The sequence below is a fragment of the Lagopus muta genome, chromosome 9, assembly GCF_023343835.1.
Source record: "Lagopus muta isolate bLagMut1 chromosome 9, bLagMut1 primary, whole genome shotgun sequence".
Lineage (NCBI taxonomy): Eukaryota > Metazoa > Chordata > Aves > Galliformes > Phasianidae > Lagopus > Lagopus muta.
In genome coordinates, this window is record NC_064441.1 from 10,534,396 (window position 1) to 10,553,924 (window position 19,529).

Here is a 19,529-nt window from a genome sequence, read left to right on the forward strand (position 1 = left end):
GAGCCATTTCCAATCCCCTACTCGCCATCTTGCGAAGATGAAACTGTAAACTGCTCCAGCTCCTTGGGTGGCTGAAAAAGAGATAACTGTGGAGCCCTGAGCAACTGCAGTTGACATACAGTATTAAGATGTACAGGAGAAGATGGCTGGCTGAGTAAGACTCTCTCGAGGTTCTTTTGCCTGTTCCCATTATCCTCAATGAAGAGTGCTAGGGATATAAATGCTGAGGAGCCAAAAAAGATGTGAAATGGGAAGATGGAGAGAGAGAAGCAAGCCCTGCCTACACTGCATGCAGCCTTCAAAGCAGACTGATTTGCTCAGGCTGAAGATACTACATAAGTTGTGCTGCTGCTGATGCACCAGTTCCCTGAATAACCACAACAATACAAAAGAAAGCTCCTGATTAAGAATTAGGATCAAGAAGAAGAGAAGAACTAATCCAGACTCCATGCGTGACCTTCAGCATGTCACATCACTCCTCTGCGCTCAGTTTCCTTCGCTATGTGTTGCAGCTTCCCATGATGAGGGAGAATTATCTGAGAGTGTGGGAGAGCGCCAGAGCAACTCACAGGTAAATGATAACAGATTCATTTTGGAGCCCACGCCATCGGCCTCTGCAGCTCCAGCTGACTTAATTCCTCCCACTGTCCATGATCCAGATGACCCAGATGCCCTCAGACCAGCACGTCCCTCAAGGCCAATGAGAGGATGCAGCTTTAGGCAAAAGAACTGCATTTTAACAAGACTCTACTTAATATGTGACAGCCACAGGCTTAATCTTGCTTTACGCTGACAGTATATGAGTGGTGTACCCATCAGAGATTGAAGCAGAGCAGCACTTCTCTGACCTGGCTGCCCATCAGCTGCCAGTGTTCAGCTTGACCCTCCAGGAACAGGAAGCAATCACTCTGAAGATGCATGATGCCTGGCATGAGTGCACAGGGGTGGGACACTGCAGCACGGATGCAGAGAATTGTCCTTCTCCAATCTTGCTTAGGAGAGATTCCTCACCTAACAGCCATGTTCATTATCCCACTGGCTCTATTTTTTTCCCTCTCCAATTGCATGTTCACGATGATTAAATGGTGGAAGTGAAAAGGCTGTGTAAGAGATTCATGCTGATTTCTGTCTCCAAGGCTTTACAGCTAAGCAGACAATCTCTGCCCAGCTTAAGTAATTCCTCTGCAGTGCTCCAGGAGGCATCTGGGAGTCTGTAACATGTGCATGTATGCATGCAAGTCCCACACGCTGCTATCAATAATGCATCTAATGTGCAGCCTTCAGAGCAGCCAACCAAGGAAGCTTCCTACAAAGACAAGTCTTCTCAGGAGGAAAATGGTGGGGAGATATGAAGACTTACCATCTTCATGCCATATCTTATTTATGTCAAGAGGGTATTCATAGTTTGGAAAGCTTTTAGCATAGGGTCGGTGCCCAGGTATGTATTTGGGGGATTGGAGAGTGCATTGCTCTGAATAGCAAAATACTTCCTGGGATACAGATAACTTACAGAAAAAAGCCTGAAAGCCTACCATTGCTCCCCAGGCTCCTGGTGCTCTGCACTACAGATGCCATCAGCATTTCAGAGGTAGCAGGATGCTCACAGAGTCTCTTCACTGCCTTCCCAGAGGCTGAGATGTCAAAATACCAATTTAACCTGTGATTCATATGTATGTGTCTATGTGATTTAAAAGTTTTAGGGTTTGTCAAGATTTTCTGCAGCAAGTAATTCCCACCATTCAAGAAAGGATGGCATCAGAAGTGCAAAAGCAGCCCTTTTTAATCAACCAAAAGCAATAGTGTCCACCCAATGAGATGAATCCTTCCTCTTGGGTACATAGTCCAAAACATGCTGATACAAAATTAATGAGGAGTGGCTAAGACAAAGGAAAAATTAAGAAAGCAACAAGGTGAGCAGGCAAAGCCTTCGGATGATGTAACTAAAGCACAGCAAAACCTCAAGTGAGTGAAATTAGTCACACAAAAATAAAAGACTAAACATGTAGCCTAACTGTGGGCAGAAAGGGAAAGGATGCATCATAATGGAACTAATAGCCATGACTTGGACCACAATTACTTGGTGTTCCAGTCCTGTGAGACATCTACAGAAGATTGCTGGCAAAGCAGAGCAATTTCATTTAAGCTTGAAAAATAAGAATCAGACCATGAACTCCAAACTCTTCTCTGAACCATCCCATCTAACAAAGTCAGGGTTTTCTCTTCCTATTTATGAGGCAAAACAGGCTATGATTTGCCTTTTACCACTGGAACTTTCAAAGTCTCCTGCTTTTTCATAATTTTACACCTCAAATCCTGCATGCACCATCTTTGAGTCTCATGTGCCATTCCAGATTTTAATAAACTAATAAGAAAAAAAAAAAGTTCTACAGCAGTTTGAAATGTACATTTGAAAAATGCTATTTTAAGTTCGGATTCTACCTTGTTTATTCATCCATTCAAAATGTACAACTTGCATAATGTAATCAAATACCCCAGGAATGTACAACTGACACATCTGAAAAAAAGTCAGTAACATCCACTCAGGGCTCCCATTTTCAGCCTTCCATAAGATGGTGTGTCAGTGGCCCCAGTGGATGGGGGAGGATGGGTTCTGTCTCTGATACTCTCTGCTTCTCTCCTGGCTCCTAAGCAACAAAGCTTCCACTCCTTGTCAAACCCACTGCAGCTCCAAGGCCAGGTCCCAGACCACTGCTGGGCATGTTTATGCCAGCTTCAGAAGGCTGCTGGTCATGCAGCGCTGTGCCACGCAGCTAGAGGAACCCGAAGCCAGCCCCGTGTCTTGGGACTCATAGGAATGAAAACTTATGGGACCTGAATTCAGCTCCCAGGGTACAGCAACTTCACAAAAATTATTTCTGCTTTGCTAGTGCTTAGTCAGGATGGTATCTTCACAGCAAACCCAAGTCCAGGCTCTCACCCAGGCCTTTCTGCTACAGTACACTACTATCTCCAGATTCAGCCAGTCTGGCTTGAAATAACCCAAGTATTTTGAACTTCTCTTCCTTTCCCCTGGAAAATCACATTACAATCCAACAATGTTTCCAATTTAAAAAGTTTTCTATCACTTGGCTCCCAGTTATAATTACATGCACAGTCAGTAAGGTTTCTTCTCAGGTTTTTCAGCCTGCCTATGACTGTCGTATCTCCAGCCTTCGCCTCCAGAGCCATTAGTCACTGTTTGGCAAAGGCATGCCATTCACTAGTTTTATCCATTTTATATTTGACTTGGGTGTTATCAGAAAGGAGATCGGAATCAGTTCATTAACACACACCTGACCTCAGACAAACACGTCCTCTCTCAAAACCTGCCTCGTTCCTTTCATATCAAACGCAGTCTGAACTCAGGAAGGATAATATTTGTCCTCTCTCCAGCACAAAACAAAATGTTAATTATCTCACTGTTATTCTTGGCAAGCTAGAGTTTTATCTAGATTTCACACATGGAAAACAGATATCATCCCTATTTATGGACAAAGCAGACATGGAATAAATGACATTAAAAAACCAAAGCAGGCTGAAGAGTTCGGGGCAAAGCACATTAGTGGCCCAGGGAGATGAGTTCAGCTCCTGCCTATTTCTGCATCCCCCATCCGTCAGAATGCAAAGAGAAGCCTATCAAAAGGAACTGTGCTGCCACCACCTCTCCAGATCACTCATGGGGGCTGAAGAAGTGCATCAACACCAAAAGAACCCAGAGCTCCTCTTGCCATTGAAGATGCTGTGGACCAGAGCAGTTACTTGCCCCACTGGGTCCCTGCATGGAAGGAACCAAGCACACACAGCCCCAGGGCTGCTCACAGGGAGATAGTGAACACGGCAATTTTCCCCATGACCTGTCAACTCCATTTGCCAGGCTCCATGTCAATACAACTTGACATGTCATAATGCAGACAGCTGTTGTCTCTGTGGACCGTGCTCCTGACAGAGAGTTGGTTGGTCTGGGTGTAATAAGTCTGGTAGTTCTCAGCTTATTAATTCCTTCTTGACAAATACCTGTGTCATAGGCACTGGAAGCATCTCTTAAGAGTGAACACTGACAAATGCAACACAGGAAACAAATACAGCACAGCACTGAGCAACCCTTGGCAATGCTCTGCCACATCAGCCCCACAGCGAGGTGGAACACCAACCTCGGTATGATTTTTAATAGAATCACAGAATGGCTTAGGTCAGGAGGGACATTAAAAAAATCACCTTCTCCCAACACTACTCAAAAAATCACTGTTACCAGCTTCATCCTTCTAGTGTTCAGTCACAAGGTACCCGCAACAACAATACAGGCATTCCTGCAACCAAGGAACATCTGCAGCAGTGTTATATTCCAAGCATTGCTAGGCTGCTCCACTCACATCACCTCTGCTAACTATGGGATTCCTTGCACGCCTCTCCATTCTCAGTCTGGACATTTTCTAGAGTTTCCTTCCAAAATCCAATTGGAACACTGTATTGCATCAATCATTTTCTTCTGCTTCTACCTCATCATTTCCCCTGCAGCGGTTAATTGGTCACTACTGCTGCTTAGTGCCTGCCTAAAGACTTTGCCTACCTCCTTATCAAAATTGGAGCTACACACTTGGACTCACACAAATCAACAAAAGGAAGGCTGTGCAGAAGATAGTAGCTATCACAGTGATTCATCTTTGAGATTTCTAATCTTGCCTTTCTTACAGTCCAGAGGAAGCCTGCCCTCCTGGGTGCTTTAACCTCCTCCCCCTTCCCTTGAAGGAAACCATGAGAGATTATAATGCTCCATCGAAATCTAAATATTTTGTTCTGATTTTATTAGAAATGGTAAAGCAATATGAAACATGCTTAAAAGTCCTTTCAAAATGGGGATCTGCAGAATTTCTTTGGGGAAGTGTCAAGATGAGATGAGTCAGCACCACTGGTATATTTTTCCCTGATTTTCTTCCAAAATGAAATTTCAGCAACAGACCATAATGCATCCCTGTATTGACAGATCACTGCTTACAAGGGAAACGTCCCATTTCTGCCTCTTCGGATGGCATTACATGAAACATAACGTACTATTAAATGTCCTAAGCAACCAAGATTAAGTTAAGACAAGCCTTATTTAAAAGCATCTTCATTCTTTATAAATTACACTATTATTACATAAGCTAGCTAAGAGAACAGGATTATTGTAGAATCACAGAATCATTTGAGTAGGAAGCGGTCCTTAAAGGCCATCTAGTCCAACTCCCCTGCAACGAACAGGGACAAGTTATGTCCTGCTACCACTGGTTTTGTTCTCAGCACAAAAAACAGCCAAGCCTGATCCTATGCAGAGCAGCAACCTCAAATGGGAGCCCCTCTATGGTTCTCTGCTAAGGAAGTCCTGGGAGCAAGGTTCTTCAGTGAGCTGCCAGATGGGAAATCTGCCCAAAAAGTCACAGTTCTGCAGCACCCAGATCTCCTGCCAGCCTCCCTGTCTGACAAGTAACCCAGGAGGTGTTGCCAAATGAGGTCAGTCTGTTTTCTCATACATCTCAATCATGCCACCACATCTTGAACAATCTCAAGCCCAGTTACCACCAATCTCACGTAGGACAGGGGAACTCTCAGTGCCAGGGCACATAGAAAGCTGAAGCACCACTTTGCTTCTGAGAGATGAGGACAGCCAGGCAACGTGGGTGGAGCACCTCATTGGTTAGAAAAGTGACTGCCTGGCTATTGATAGATGTGTTTACAGGTTTCCATGCTACCAGAACACTCATCAGCTGTATTTTAGGAACATTCGATGCAAGGTAGGAATCTGCTCCCAGGGACTGGCTTTCCTGGAACAACTGCTTGCCCCCAGCATCCATTTTACTCCCTCCACATTCATGATTAAGCCTGGAGAAAAGAGGCATTTCACATCTTCCAGTTAACATCTCTTTTCAGCAAACCCACTTAAACTACCAGCGAAGCAGAGTGGATGCCCTAGGGGGAAAATTAAAAGCACATTAAATTGGGCTCCTGTTGTGCTTTCCCTTTGGAGACATTTCTGTCTCTGCTGACCTGGCTCCCTAATGAGCCATGTAAACCAGGGAATCCCCCCAGCAGCGTGCTCATCTACAAAGTCTGCAAAAACGAGATGTTCAGGATACCTGCCCAATGGATCGACACTTCTGATGGATTCACCTAGCAGGGCTCGAGGTCAAACAGGCATTAAAGAAATGCCATTGGCAGAAGGTTGACACCCCAAGCCTATTAGGGGAGAGAATGCAGCATTATTGATTTCAGCCCTTGACCTTGAAATGATGTAAATAAGAGTACAGCAACCCTGGAGGAGTTGTAGCAAAATAGTTACAGCATTGCAAGCAGATTAAAAAATACAGTTAATATACATACTTCCCCAGATGCTTGTTTATTATTCTGCAAGACATGTTTATTATGCAAAATGATAGAGCAGAATAAAAAAGCAGAGAAAGGGAAAAATGAAAAGACACTGAGCTCTTAACATGACTTTTTTTTTTTTCAGCGCTGTTTGGATTTTTTTTTTATTGTGCATAATCATTCCCTTATTAGTAGGAATCTTTGAAGTGATTCAAGCTCTAATTTCAGCATTTCAACTAGCAGGTTGATACTGTAAAATCACACTGAGTCCTGGTAAGCAACCTATTTTTTTTCTCCTCTGCATTCCCCATCTCTGCTAGGGTTTTCTCAGTCTTCCCAATAAATTATGTATCATGATTTGCCATTTCAAAAATAATTAGAGTTCAGAGTTAAACAACAAGGAATATATGAGAGCAATACATTTTAGAAGCGTTATGCACTTGGGGCAAAACCAATCCCAGCCGCAGTGCCACTGAATTATACATATCACATGGAGAGCTGCAACGTCGGTGTACTTGGCATGACTGGGTGGGCCTGGGGACACCCTGCCCATGACAAGCTCCAGGATCTTGCCTCTCAGCCAAACTATTTTTGGGGTGGTCCATTCCCATACTCCTCTGAGATGAAAGAGGAATGACGGAGAGAAAGCTGGGAGTTGAGACTGAAGGGACGGTTCCAACTTCACTTAGCAAGGTTATACGGAAGTAGGAATTAATTTGGTAGTGAAGCCATTAACTGCAGATCGACAGACAGGAGAGCATGTTCTGTGTCTTCTCCCGTTACAATTAAGCTGTAAACTCACTGGAGCGGGACGTACCTCTTTATTCTATGTTTTCCTGTCCTCTGCAACAACCAGCCCTTGGCCTCAGCTTCCCAAGAGCTGAGACAGTACAAGTAGAAATGCTGTCCTTCACTCACTTTGTATATTGCTGCTTTAGTATCAAATGCCAACAGAGGATCCCCAGGAGGGTTGTTCATCTCCCCAAAACAGGTGCTGATAAATATTTTTGGGCATCACCAGGGAATTGACAGCTGCTCCATATTACAACGAACCTCTGCGGAAACTCACCAATGACTCTGCAAGCTCGCTGTGAGGATGGTGCTTTTGCATCCAGCTGTCTGCAAAGGCAAGTGCCTCAGATTAAGGCCTGATTTTCTTGCCTACTCAGCACCTGATTCCACAGCAGACCTCCGAGACCTCACTAAGCTAGTCTGGGAAAAAAAGCAGGTCTCAAGTGTAAATAAACAATCCATTAAAGTCATAAACAGCTGATTCCCAAGCCAATGAGCTTTGGCATCTAACACATTCAGCCAGCTGTAAAGCTAGCTAGCTAGGGATCTATGGTTGGCTGCAGGCAGCAAGTAAACCAACCCCACACTGTCCATGCTCATCTCTAACCGCACGGGAGACATGAAGAAATTCACTGCTAGAGGTATGGATGTGGCCAAGCGCATCAGTCTTGGAGAGTACTGCACGTTTCTGCGAAGAGCTTTCTCACCAAAGCTGGCATCAGAGAACCAGCTCTGATTGGTGGTGGGGAGACTTTTTCCAAGGGCTGCTTATTCTAAACTCATTCATTCGAGAGTCCACGCTGAGAAGGAGCTGGCACAGACCATCTCCAAGACCAAGCTGATAATAGCCTCTGGTTTGATCCAGTGCAAAGGATGTCAGCCAAGGTCCCAGCTGGCACACACAGATTAAATACTATCAGAAAAACCCCAAACAACCAAACCCTGCAGTGGCAATGTGTTCAGCTACAGTTGCAGAAAACCTGGGTTCTAGAGGAGGAAAAAAAATGCAAGAAGCAGCACATCCCTAGATAGTTGTGTTTTATCTGAAAACAATTCCAGGTTTGAGAGCATTACAAGAAGTCCAAGCAGGGCTAGTCTGAGACAGACAGCAGGTGAGGCAGCCAAGCAGCAGAATAAGTTCATTTATCAATGGATCCGCGTGAGTGAACGTTATGTATGGGGAATATTGACCCATTTTCCAGAAATCTCTCAGAAAAGGCTAGGGAAAAAGCAGGTGCAAGCATAACAACAAAGGAAGCCAGTCCAAAGCCATAGTTTAGGGTCTGCTGAGCAAGGGAACAGGGACAACATGTCCTTTGGTGTAGGCTGCAGTCAGGTCCAGGCAGCATGGCCGCGGCTGGCTCGCCCCAGTGGGGAGCAGACTGTCAGCGCTGCCAAAGCAGTTCCCCAGCACAGTCTCTGAGTCAGACACAGCCATGCCAAATGTTGGCTTGGAGTGGGAGCCGGCCCCACAAGGAATGCTACAGCAACCAAGAAGCTGCTTGGACAGGCTGAGCCCTTCTCAGTCACATCCAGTTCTTTCATGGGATCCTAGTCTAATCCCTTGTCTTTGATACTATGAGAGGCTTGACCCATGCCCCCGCTTCTAACAGGCTTAATTATTCCCAAATTTTCTTATCTTCTTTCTTATCTTGGGGACTTCTCCAAAGCACAGTGAATTTATTGATGTGTTGTTGTAAGACAGAGATACCAGTCAGTACAAGAAAATCCACCCTGGGAAGTTCCATCTCCCTGAAGCAGAGATGGGACAGTAGCATCCATTTACCATGAAAAGAAACCTTACATTCACAAAAAACAGCTTCACTCTTGTACTAGTTTAAACAGAGCTATATGCTGTCAAGCCATGGCATGTAATGAGGTGCACTTCATTTACCACCATCAAAGCATATCCTCAGTCTTCCCTGCTTAACCATCCTATTTAAGATACACACAAGAAACAAGCAGGCTCCATTAAACCAATCTAATTTGAATAATGTATGATTTGAAGCATTTTAAGACACTTCACATGAATAGCAGATATCTTGGTATTATCTACCTTTAGGATCTGATCACTTCACAAAAAGAAGATTTTCATTGTTAGTGAACTGATGCAACTTATTTAGAGGCAGTCATTTATGTTTACTGGACTATGAAAGAACAGGAAGCGTCTGGCATCCATAGAGATCCAGATTGATCTCTGTCTCTTCTTGACAAGCAGCCAGTTTTGAGACCTATCTCGCCAGGCATACTAACATATCCACTTGCCATTTTCTACCCTGAGCAGCTAGGAAAGAGAGCGTTATTAGCTCCCAAGGGAACGGAGGAAATCCCAGCCACACGAGTGATTTAAAGCTGACCAGGAACACAGCATTGCCTTTGTCTGCACACATGGTACAGCACTGCATGGTCTGCAGGTTTATGGGAAGGCACACAGTGGACAGGCTGCGGAAATCAACATTTATGCCTCACACCAGAGGCTGTTTCAGCAGTCCCATCTCCAATCTCACGTGCGCTTTTAAAGCAAAGTAAACGCTGAGACAAGAGCAGAATCACTGTGCTGTAAATTTACACAAATGGAGATGAGATTAGAATCTTGCCTATATGCTTTCAAGATATCATAAGCACAGAAATGAGAAGCGTGTTAATAACTATCACTACTTACTATGTAGAACTAGAGCAAAGTTATTTGAAGCATAAAAATTTCTGGCAAAGGGCTGCCATATTTAATAAATCACTGAATCAATTATTCAATGTGAAAATCAATTACTTACTTCAAATGAGAATCTTATGAATAACCTCATGCCCTTTCATGCCATCTAAGAAAGTTATAGGGGAATTAGCCAGTAAAAAATGCCTCACTTATCTTTAATGTGCATTAAAAAGACCACACAAATACAGAGTAATTCTGCTCCACTGAAGTACTGCCAACAGAACAGTCCAGAACCATTTTAACGAAGTCAGTGTATTACAGTGGATTTACACCTCAGTCAAAAGCAGAGCATGACCCATCAGGGCACCACCTATGATCAGTTTTCTGGGTGCAATACAGAAGCAATTCCATTCGGTCCATCCCATTTCACAAATATGAAACCAGAATATAACCAGCAAACCACAAAACCTCCTCTACAACACGACCTACATTAAGTAACTACTCAAAGGAATGCAAAGTGTATCTTTACAGGTCAGGAAATATTACCACGAAGCTCCACAGAGACACTTTGAAGTGAATATTGCGTGGCTTTGCAGCAGCTCCCATCATTCCTGCTTTTACAGGCTTCCCAATATGTGACTGCCTCCAAGTCCTCCCTCCCACTTACAAAACCCAGCCACCAAGGGTGCAAGTACTTACTGAGCTGTAGAGATAGCCCTCAGCGTTCATGGCAACGTACAGGCCTGCCTTCACCCCTTGGATTGCCACCACACGAAGACCCACAGGAATTAGGTTGAAAAGGGCTGCGGAAAGAAAAGCGAAAGTTACTGAGACATCAGCTCGTGTGGCCACTGCTTCTTCCTGCCTTGGGGCTAGCCCACCCCAGTCCTGAGTTGGAAACAAGTCCCATTCCAGCTACATGAAGGATCCACAGCCATAGCTTTGATGCTGAAAGCAGTTTTTAAAAAGGACAGAAGAAGAGACACAGACCTGACCAGAGCTCTGCTCCTCATTCAGAAGCAGCACTAGATAGGACAGAAGATATGACCTTTCAGAACTCAATTTTACTGCCATCCTAATGACTAAAGCGCTGCAGCAACTTCCTGCCAATTATTTCTTATTGCTTGATTCCAAACAGCCCCTGAATCTCAGTGAAAGACCTTTCCATTAAGCATTATTGTATGGTCAGGCTTTTGCTGCATTTCTAAGGAATTCAAAAGGGAGAGGACTGTCAGCACTGATATTCTGAACACTCAGGCATTAACATGGCTTTGTTCCCACTGAGATCTGTAAGACAAGAGCATCCAGGTGCTGCAGGACCTTATGCTTCAGCTTCCAAAGAGCTAACTGGACCCAGCCATGGGCAGAGCTCAGCACATGGAAAAACAGGCACAGGGTCAAGCTGAAACATGGGAATGCTCCATTCAAGGTCTCCTCACACAACTACTCTGGAATGGGAGTTTTTTCCCAATTTCCTAGTCACTAGTTCAGACTGCCCCTTTCACGTTCATTAAGCATTTCTTGTCTTTTTAATACTTTTCTTTTTTTTAATAAATCTGCTCAAAACTCTAGAACTGACCGGGATGTTTGAATGAGACCAGAGGAGACCCAACAGCAGGCAGAGTGTAGAAGAAGGACTGAGTGACAGAGCACAATGAAGTATTCCTATTTTCCAACTGACTGTAAGGACATAATCCTCAAACTGATTCATTTTATAGATCATTTACAAATTTCTACACTTGGAAGATGTCTTCCCATAATGTCTGCAAGAGAAGCAGACCTCTCTGTGCCATCTCTTAGTCTTTCCTTCTCTGGGATATGTGCCACCCCTGATTTAACATCAGCACTGAAGGCAAAAGCAGCTTTTGCTCAAACGGCCCAGTCAAATTGCTGCAGCTCCTCAGGTCAGGCTGTTGTTAAAGCTGGTATAATGGAAGAACTCAAATATAACTCAATGCCAGCATCGCTCTCCAAGGAAACCTTCTAGACACACACATGCCAGGTAACATGGATTTAACTCCATCATGAGGTGGTTTTTAAGAACCTCCTTCACGTGAATTACTACAGAGAGGATGAGACAAAAGTGGTTGTGATCCCCTTTTAAAGAGGAAAACATTTATAGCAAATAGGGAGAGAAAAGTAGTAAAAAAAAATAAAAATTGTTGCTTGCAAACAATGGAGAACACAGGAGATTTGTCAAACTCCTAAAAACTGCACAACTTCTTGCAGTTATAACCACCATCTTCAATGGAATTTCAAAATGTATGCTTAAGCCTTACCAAAATTGGTGCCTATGTTTAAGCAGTTTCATAGGAAGCAAGCAGAGGGCTTCAACATATCAATGTAAAGTTCAACATAGGTATTGGTCTTTGAACAATAAGAGCCAAGAAGTGCACTACTCTTAGTGTTCCAAGTGGAAACAGACAAGCCCCAGTGTAGCTACTGGCACCAAAGAGCTGCATTACAACATAATTCTACTGTTGAGGAGCACAGTAACCAAGGCAAGCCTATATTTCAATCAATTTCTCACTACTAGAAAGGTTTAAAACCCTCTGTAATTAACAAATCTATTTATAAGCATTTCCCTTGCCTAATTTTTCCCCCACTGAAAAATGGAGCACGTTACTGCAAATAATGAAGCAAAATGGGCACCATCATTCTTTCTGTACAGCCAATTTGTCTTCCATAGAAAACCTGTGACAGACCATTCAAAGCATTCATTAGGCAGTGGGGTGATAATGCCCAGAATCAGTGGGGAGAAGTTCCACCCGGAAGTACCTCCATATCCCAAACTCTCTTTTCTCCACAAGTACAATTTCCTCTCTGAAAGAGTGGTGGTGCACTGACACAGCCTGCCCAGGGAGGTGGGAGTCACCATCCCTGGAGGTGTTCAAGAATCAAGGAGATGTGGCACTGAGGGGACATGGTCAGTGGTTGGACTAGACAATCTTAGTGGTCTTTTCCAACATTAACAATCCTATTATTCCACCCTATGGGGTCTGATGTAGTAAAAAAAAAAAAAAATCATTAAACACTTCTGCTGCAAAAGTTATATTTTCTATGCCATATGCAACCACATGGGATGGACATACTCCTCAGTTTAACGTGCAGAAGATAGAAAAATTAAGACACTGTATGCTTCTGCTGATTTGCTGTCATTACATTTCACCGTCTTCTCCCACCACCAGATTTATATGCGACAACACTTATTGATTATAGCACTTTTATCACACTTCACTGCTAAATCCTTTGATCACAAACATGTTGATCACTGCAGTTTATCAGACACACAACACTTTTTAAACACTGAACACTTATTTGATTATGGGTCTGAGCTACCTTATATACAAAAAATTCTTCATATATCCCAATAAGAGTAGGAAGAGAACCTGTCCTCTTGCTTATGTTAAGATAGTGTGCCTCTAACCGTATGATATAAGGAACAGATGTCCCAAGCACTGTTTTGTGGGAAGCTGGCTGGATGCCCATTCAAATACCATTAGAACTTGGCTTAGTTTTTTTTTTCCCCCTCTTTTCTTTAAAAGAAAGGGTGGAAAATAAATGCCATCAGCCTCTCAAGAACACCTATAAAATGAGAACCAGATAGATAATTCATTTTAAAATTGCTTAAATATTAGCAGTTCCTCTTATACAAATAGTTGGATTTTTATTAGAACTTTTAATTGCGTCAGATGTATCTAAGGGACATGTCAGCATCTCATTTGAAATGTTTATTTTGCCAGAGTAAACCAACCTAATGCTTTCCCCAAGAATTAGGCTTCCTTTCATAATGATAATTCAAATAATCAGTGCGTAGATTCAGCACACAGAGTCAGTGTATGGAACACAGCATTCACTGGGCATTTAATTGTGTGAAGATGACTTCTGAACAGAGAACGTGTGGCCACACATGGTGGCAAGGACCTGCTGCGAGCATCAAGAGCATCCTTCTCTGACAGTGGAAGTGAGTTAACCAACACCACTCCAGGGACAGGAAAATATCATTTATCTATTTTTGATGAGTTTTGCACAGAAATACAGTGCAGGCTTCTGAATAGCTGGCCAGAAGTGTTCTGGATAAATATTTTAAAACAGAAAATATCAGTGAGGCAAGTCTGCAGCTGTTCACTTAGTTGAATACACTTACGTGTTTGGTTTTTTTTTCTGGTCAAAATTCAAGAGATCTAAAGGAATATAGAAAGGAGGATGTATGCTTTTTATTTTTTGTTACTTCTGAAGTGGAAAGTGTTGCTTAGTTTTGAAGCTATAGCAGGAAGCTTCGTATCATATAAATCACTGACTTAAGCTGAAGATTTATAAAGGAAAGTGAGCAGTCAAAAGTTAAATAGGAATGAATAAAGCATACTCTTCTCATTTTCAGGAGCCAAATACTATCAGATTGGATTTTTCTCTTCTGATACGCCCTAAGGTCAGGACATAGGGGATAGTTTGACCCCTGTAATCTCCATCTGAAATGCCCCTTTATGCACCAAACCCTCCTGCGCAGCCCATGACTGAGCAATGGGCTTGGCACATTACAGCCATGACCTCCTGTGCCACCAGGCTGCCAAGGTAGGGCTGTCATCTCACCAGAAAAATTGACACTCCAGAAGTGCCCTTCAGCCCATCTATTTCCAATTAAGACGACAGAGTAGAAGAGGCTTACAAGTACTTAGCATCTTGCTGCCAATCTGATCTCTGACATAAATAAGAACTGTTTGAGCAATGAGGGGCTAACTCAGTCACAGAGACACAGGAGATTGCTCTTGTGCCCTCTGAGGAGGGGCCAGAAGAAGCTTCCCTTCTTTCATCTGCCAGCCTGAAATATTGCAGAACTGTCCTTACATTTCCTTTTTCTCTGCTGTTTACTCAAGTTCTGCTTCCATTTAAGCCCATTACTTTGTTGTTTGGTCCTCAGTGATATATGAGAGCAATGAATCCCTGCCATTTCCAGAAGCTCTTTGCATGCCAGATGACAAATAGGCCTCCAATGGGATTTTCTGCAGATTGAAAACATCCTATGTCTTTCTCCTTCGAAAAAAAAGCAGCTAATACCACCCAGCACTGGTTCATTACTCACTTGCTAAAGCCCACTGAACTCATTGTGTGCTGGCATCTGCCTGAGAAAATCCAAGGCCAGGCTTCTTGTAGGAAGGCTCAGGCCCCCCCAGAGTAAGAGGTATACAGGAGTGTGGCGAGGTTGTCCACGTGTGGTTCTTTTCCTCACAGAGCCCCTCTCTTGCACACTGCTCTGGCAAAGGGATATGGGTTATTGGCTGGTTTAAACCATTATGGCTCCTGCATACGAGCATCACTTTTAAACCTACACGGCTCCACTTTGCAATCCTTTGGTGAATAGTGCGAATCTAATCCCCTTTGAGCATTTTTTTGGAAGCAGACCTCATTTGGAAAGGAAAGGACATCCAATAATCTCAGTCTCAAAGCAAGAGACTTGGATGAACAGCTGGATTTCTCCAGCTCGGAAATTCCCAATGCTTGCTGAATTTTTCAGGATAAAAAAAGCAAAAGCAATTATCTCCTCTTCTCCTTGGAAAGAGAATTCCCTGTATCCTTTACCCATGTGGCATGTGTATAAATATAATCTCCTTTCTCTTCTGGCAGCAGTTCAAATCATGGGTTTTATTCTCCACCCCACCCAGATGGCAGTTACAGAATTGGGGCAGGAGGGAACAAGATTGGAGAGGAAACATATGAAATTACACAGGCAAGATTTAAAGGGGAAGTATAGATTAAAAAAAAAATGTGTAAAAAACATCTGGCTTCTTCCTAATTCAATCTTCTCTGAAATGAAGCTTCACAATCAAGACCCACTAGGTGATGCATTTGATTGTAATTGGGTTGCAAAACAGGCTAATTTTTCTTACTGTAGTCGCTGTTTTCGTCCTTGGTCCCATCAATTGTACCATCTGGGTGCATCTGCAGGAAGTATTCCTGCTGGCTGAATAACCTTGTCACAATTCCCTTCAGCTGGGGTTCTGCAAAAGAAAAAGTATATATAATTTAAAAAAAATTATTAGATATGCCAATGTAGCAAGAGACCTAATTTGTACAGCCCCCATTAAGCCCTGAGTAAAGAAAAGTGTTTGGAAGTAAGACAGCTTTCTGCAATCCCTTTCAAGAGAGGCTGTAAAATATTCATATATACACAGACATACAGGCAAATAAAATGGAGATCAGATGAGCAGGTAAAATGCAAGGCATAGTTGGTACAGCATAAAGTAACAGATTTATGCAACACTGCTTCAGTGAAAGTTACCTACCAAATGAAAGTCTTTAGACAGCTTACATGTTCTGAATATGCCTCCAGTTTAGAAGCAAATTTGCTAGCAGTCTAGCAAAGAATGCACTTATTGTTTCTTGCTGTGTTGCCTGTGAAGGCAACTTGCTCGGTTTCTATGTTTCATTCCCTATCGTGTCACTCCAGTTTTATGCCACTGAAAAATCTGTTTAAGTTGATGTTATTACAGCAGCATAACACCAAAGTAACCGAGCACTGAATCAGGCTGCACCAGTCCAACTGTGTGGGATTAGAGGAGCAAAATTCCTAAGAAGAACAGATGTGAGACACCTCCAAAAACGACCTTCGAAGCATTTATGGGCACCTGAAACGCCTCTGTTTTCAAATTCCGTATGTTCCTCCCTCCCAAAAAACGTGTGCCACATACTCTGCCAGATGAGAACTGCTCTTTATTATTAGCAGGGTCCACTGGTCAAACAGAAATATAGTCAAAAATTGTCCTAGGTGTTTTATCGATGTAGCTTCTTAAAGCTAACCAGCCAGCTACAGGCAGCCCCACCAGCTGGGTTACAGAGATTCCCTTATGCAAAGCAAGTTCATAGTTCTGTCTGACCACCCTTGAGAAGTTTTGAGCAAACAACAATGAATTCTTACTAAGAGGAAAAAAATCCAGTGCAGCATACCAAAATGTAATCAGCCTCCATCCTCCAAGCCTCTGCTGAGGCTGATAAGCCACAGTCACTGCATACCTCACAGTCACATTGTGCTTTAAGTGGCCCCATCAGGATTGCCCATCCCTAACATTCCTGCACTGACTTCCCCAGGTGAGGGCAGAGCCCCCCAGCCCAGATTTCCTCCAGCCAAACCCCATGGCCAGCAGGAAGAGCAGAGTGGATGGCTGTAAAGGGTTGGAGCTTTGGGGGCCCCTCCACCAGCCCTCAAGAGAATCAGGTCCAATTTTGTATCTACAGAAGCACATGCTTGCCATGAATAAATCAGTGCCAGTTGGTTTCCATGCTGCTTTAAAAAGTGATTTCATAGTAACCCAAATGGTGTAGACTGCAGGAAAGCAAGATTCACAGCCCTAGGACAATAAGTACACTCTACTAAGAACACATGTCAACTAAAGCAAAATAAGTTCATTTGAAAGTAAACATTTTGCTTTGTTCCTTTCCAAAAGGCAAGATCTGTTTCGTTGGACACAGGAACTTGATTCAAGAAAGAAGGGAATGCAAAGCTGTATTATCAGGCACAGCTGAACACTACACCCTCTTCCAATGTGTCCCTTTTCCTCCCTTTTATCTAATACCACAATAATAATAAAGGCACTAATAGGCATTCTCCAGTAGGAGACCTATGTTTCAGTTCCTGAATGAGTCCCAGCCTCATTTTTACTCTCTCATTAAATTTTCATGTTTAAGTACTTTGCACAGAATGGAAGAGCCCCCAGCAGGACATGCTCAGAGACGCTTCTGCAGCCTGAAGCTCTTGGTGTGCTGGGGAAAGGGGAAGACCTTGCCTGAAATCCCCTGAAGGATAAGAGAAGTGAAGATAAAAAAACAGCTTTACCCCCTTCCTTGGGAAGATGATTTAGCTACAGGACAGAAGGCCTTTGTCTTTTGTGGTCCTAGGTATACTTGGATCACGCAAATCATTTTGGAAGGATATGCATACCACTCCCACTTATACTAAGCAGCCTACTGAGTACAGCGCAGAGCAAAGCTTCTCACCATTAGTAGCCTTAACGTCACCTTGAGAGTTTAATCAAAACAGCACCAGAACCTCCCCATACCCATGCTATAGATGGAAGCAGTGCTGTACCAGAAGGCTGTCACCATAAGAAAACACAGGGCAAAGCCCCAGCACCCCTTCATCGCTGACATGACAAACACACAGTCAGGTCTGAATCAAGCTCCAACAACTGCCTGGCTTTCCTAAATCAGTGCTTGCCAAAGGAAAGGTTAAGGAGAAGTCTTCTCTTCCATGCTCTTCTTTCTGACCAGATCTACTTCAGGTGAAGTTTGAGGCTCACTCCTAAGCTCACAGTATCTCAACGGGGAGTGAAACAGAGCAGTAAGCCACACAAAACTAATGTGTTCCTCCAGTCCCTAATGCAGTGGTATTTCTGCCTCCACCCTGCTCAGAGCCCTTTTTGCAGCAGCATCCCCACGCTCCGGACTCATTTAGGAAGCCCTGCATCATCAGCAAACAAAGCCTTTTCCAGACCTTCAAGGTGAAGCCTGCTTCTAACAAGGACCAAGGATGCACCCATCCTTCTTCCCAAAGCTCAGCCTAGAGTTATTGCTCAAAGGGAGGCATACAATCACAGAGTAGCATTTTTCCAGCCAACCTAAAGGCACAGCTCTACACTAGGCTATTGCCTGACTTTTCACTCTAGTCATATCACGTATCTTAGCATCACCTTTTTCCAATCCCAGAGAACAGCAATTTTATCATGGTCTTCTAGCATTGCCACCCCTTGTGCTGCAGCAATCACACTGAAAATCTCAGTGATTTTTTGTTTACTTGTTTTTAGAAACTAACACAACCATCAACTCTCTTGGTCACTTAAGGACGGAGGAACATCCTGACAGGCCATAACACAAGGCAGAAAGGCAACAAAATGGAATGAAAGTTTTCCACAGCTTAGCAGTTACATACAGAAGAGAGCAATTCTTCCTTGCTGACAATATTCCCAGTACTTCAATAAACACTGAGAGGAAAAGAAAGCCCATAACCCTGAGGGTTTGTCGAGTTCCTCCAGTAAAACTGCCCCAAACTATAATCAATAGGAGACAGAACAAGCCATAAAGAGCGGAGAAAAACTGCAGCACAGCCAAGTACAATCCCCTCCATTACCATTTTCTTTCTATAACTTACAAAATCACTCACATCTACCCTTTAACCTCATCACTGTATTGTTAAGAGCAACTTGGATCTCCACACCTTTAAAGGAGCAATACTGCACAATGCAGTCAGGATAAACCTACTTCTCCCACTCAGGCTCCTCTGCACACTCCCCTGCTTTACTGCAGGATCAGCTTTTCCCACAGAAATGGAACTAAACTAACATGGACAAGACTTCATTGTAACTTAGTGGCTCCCTAAAGACAAAGACAAGTGTTTCAGAATGGATTTAAGGAAGAAGTTATGACTGCCTTGATCTCAAAGTACAGGCTGAACACAAGAGACTTCTATGCAGCTCTTATTCTCAATGCAGCCCCCAAGCTATTAAGATTCCCATGTGATATATCAAGTGATATTTTTGTTCTTGTTTTATAAGCCATTGTGCTTTAGGATGCTCACATAAGGGATCCTGCTCTGGCTGCTCACACAGCTATTCAGGGTGGGGAAGCCAGAGGAAATGCAGCAGAGACACTCCTCACACCAAGGCCGTGAGCTCCAATCTTTCAAATGTGGTGCTCCCCGAAGGTACAGGGAAAGTCACCCCCACAAAACACCCCCAACAGTCATGGTCACAGAGCAGAA

The 19,529-nt window shown here is 43.4% G+C and overlaps 1 protein-coding gene across 5 annotated transcripts in view; it reads right to left on the reverse strand.

The window, feature by feature from the left end:
- The window catches only part of FGF12 (fibroblast growth factor 12), a 187,518-nt gene that overhangs the window by 49,312 nt on the left and 118,677 nt on the right, over positions 1-19,529 (reverse strand). For all 5 annotated transcript variants that reach the window (XM_048955378.1, XM_048955375.1, XM_048955377.1 and 2 more), the window contains 2 exons: positions 15,667-15,777; positions 10,481-10,584 (listed from right to left, as the gene is read on the reverse strand). In XM_048955378.1, coding sequence (XP_048811335.1) covers positions 10,481-10,584; positions 15,667-15,777 — 215 coding nt within the window. The remainder of the gene's footprint in view (positions 1-10,480; positions 10,585-15,666; positions 15,778-19,529) is intronic.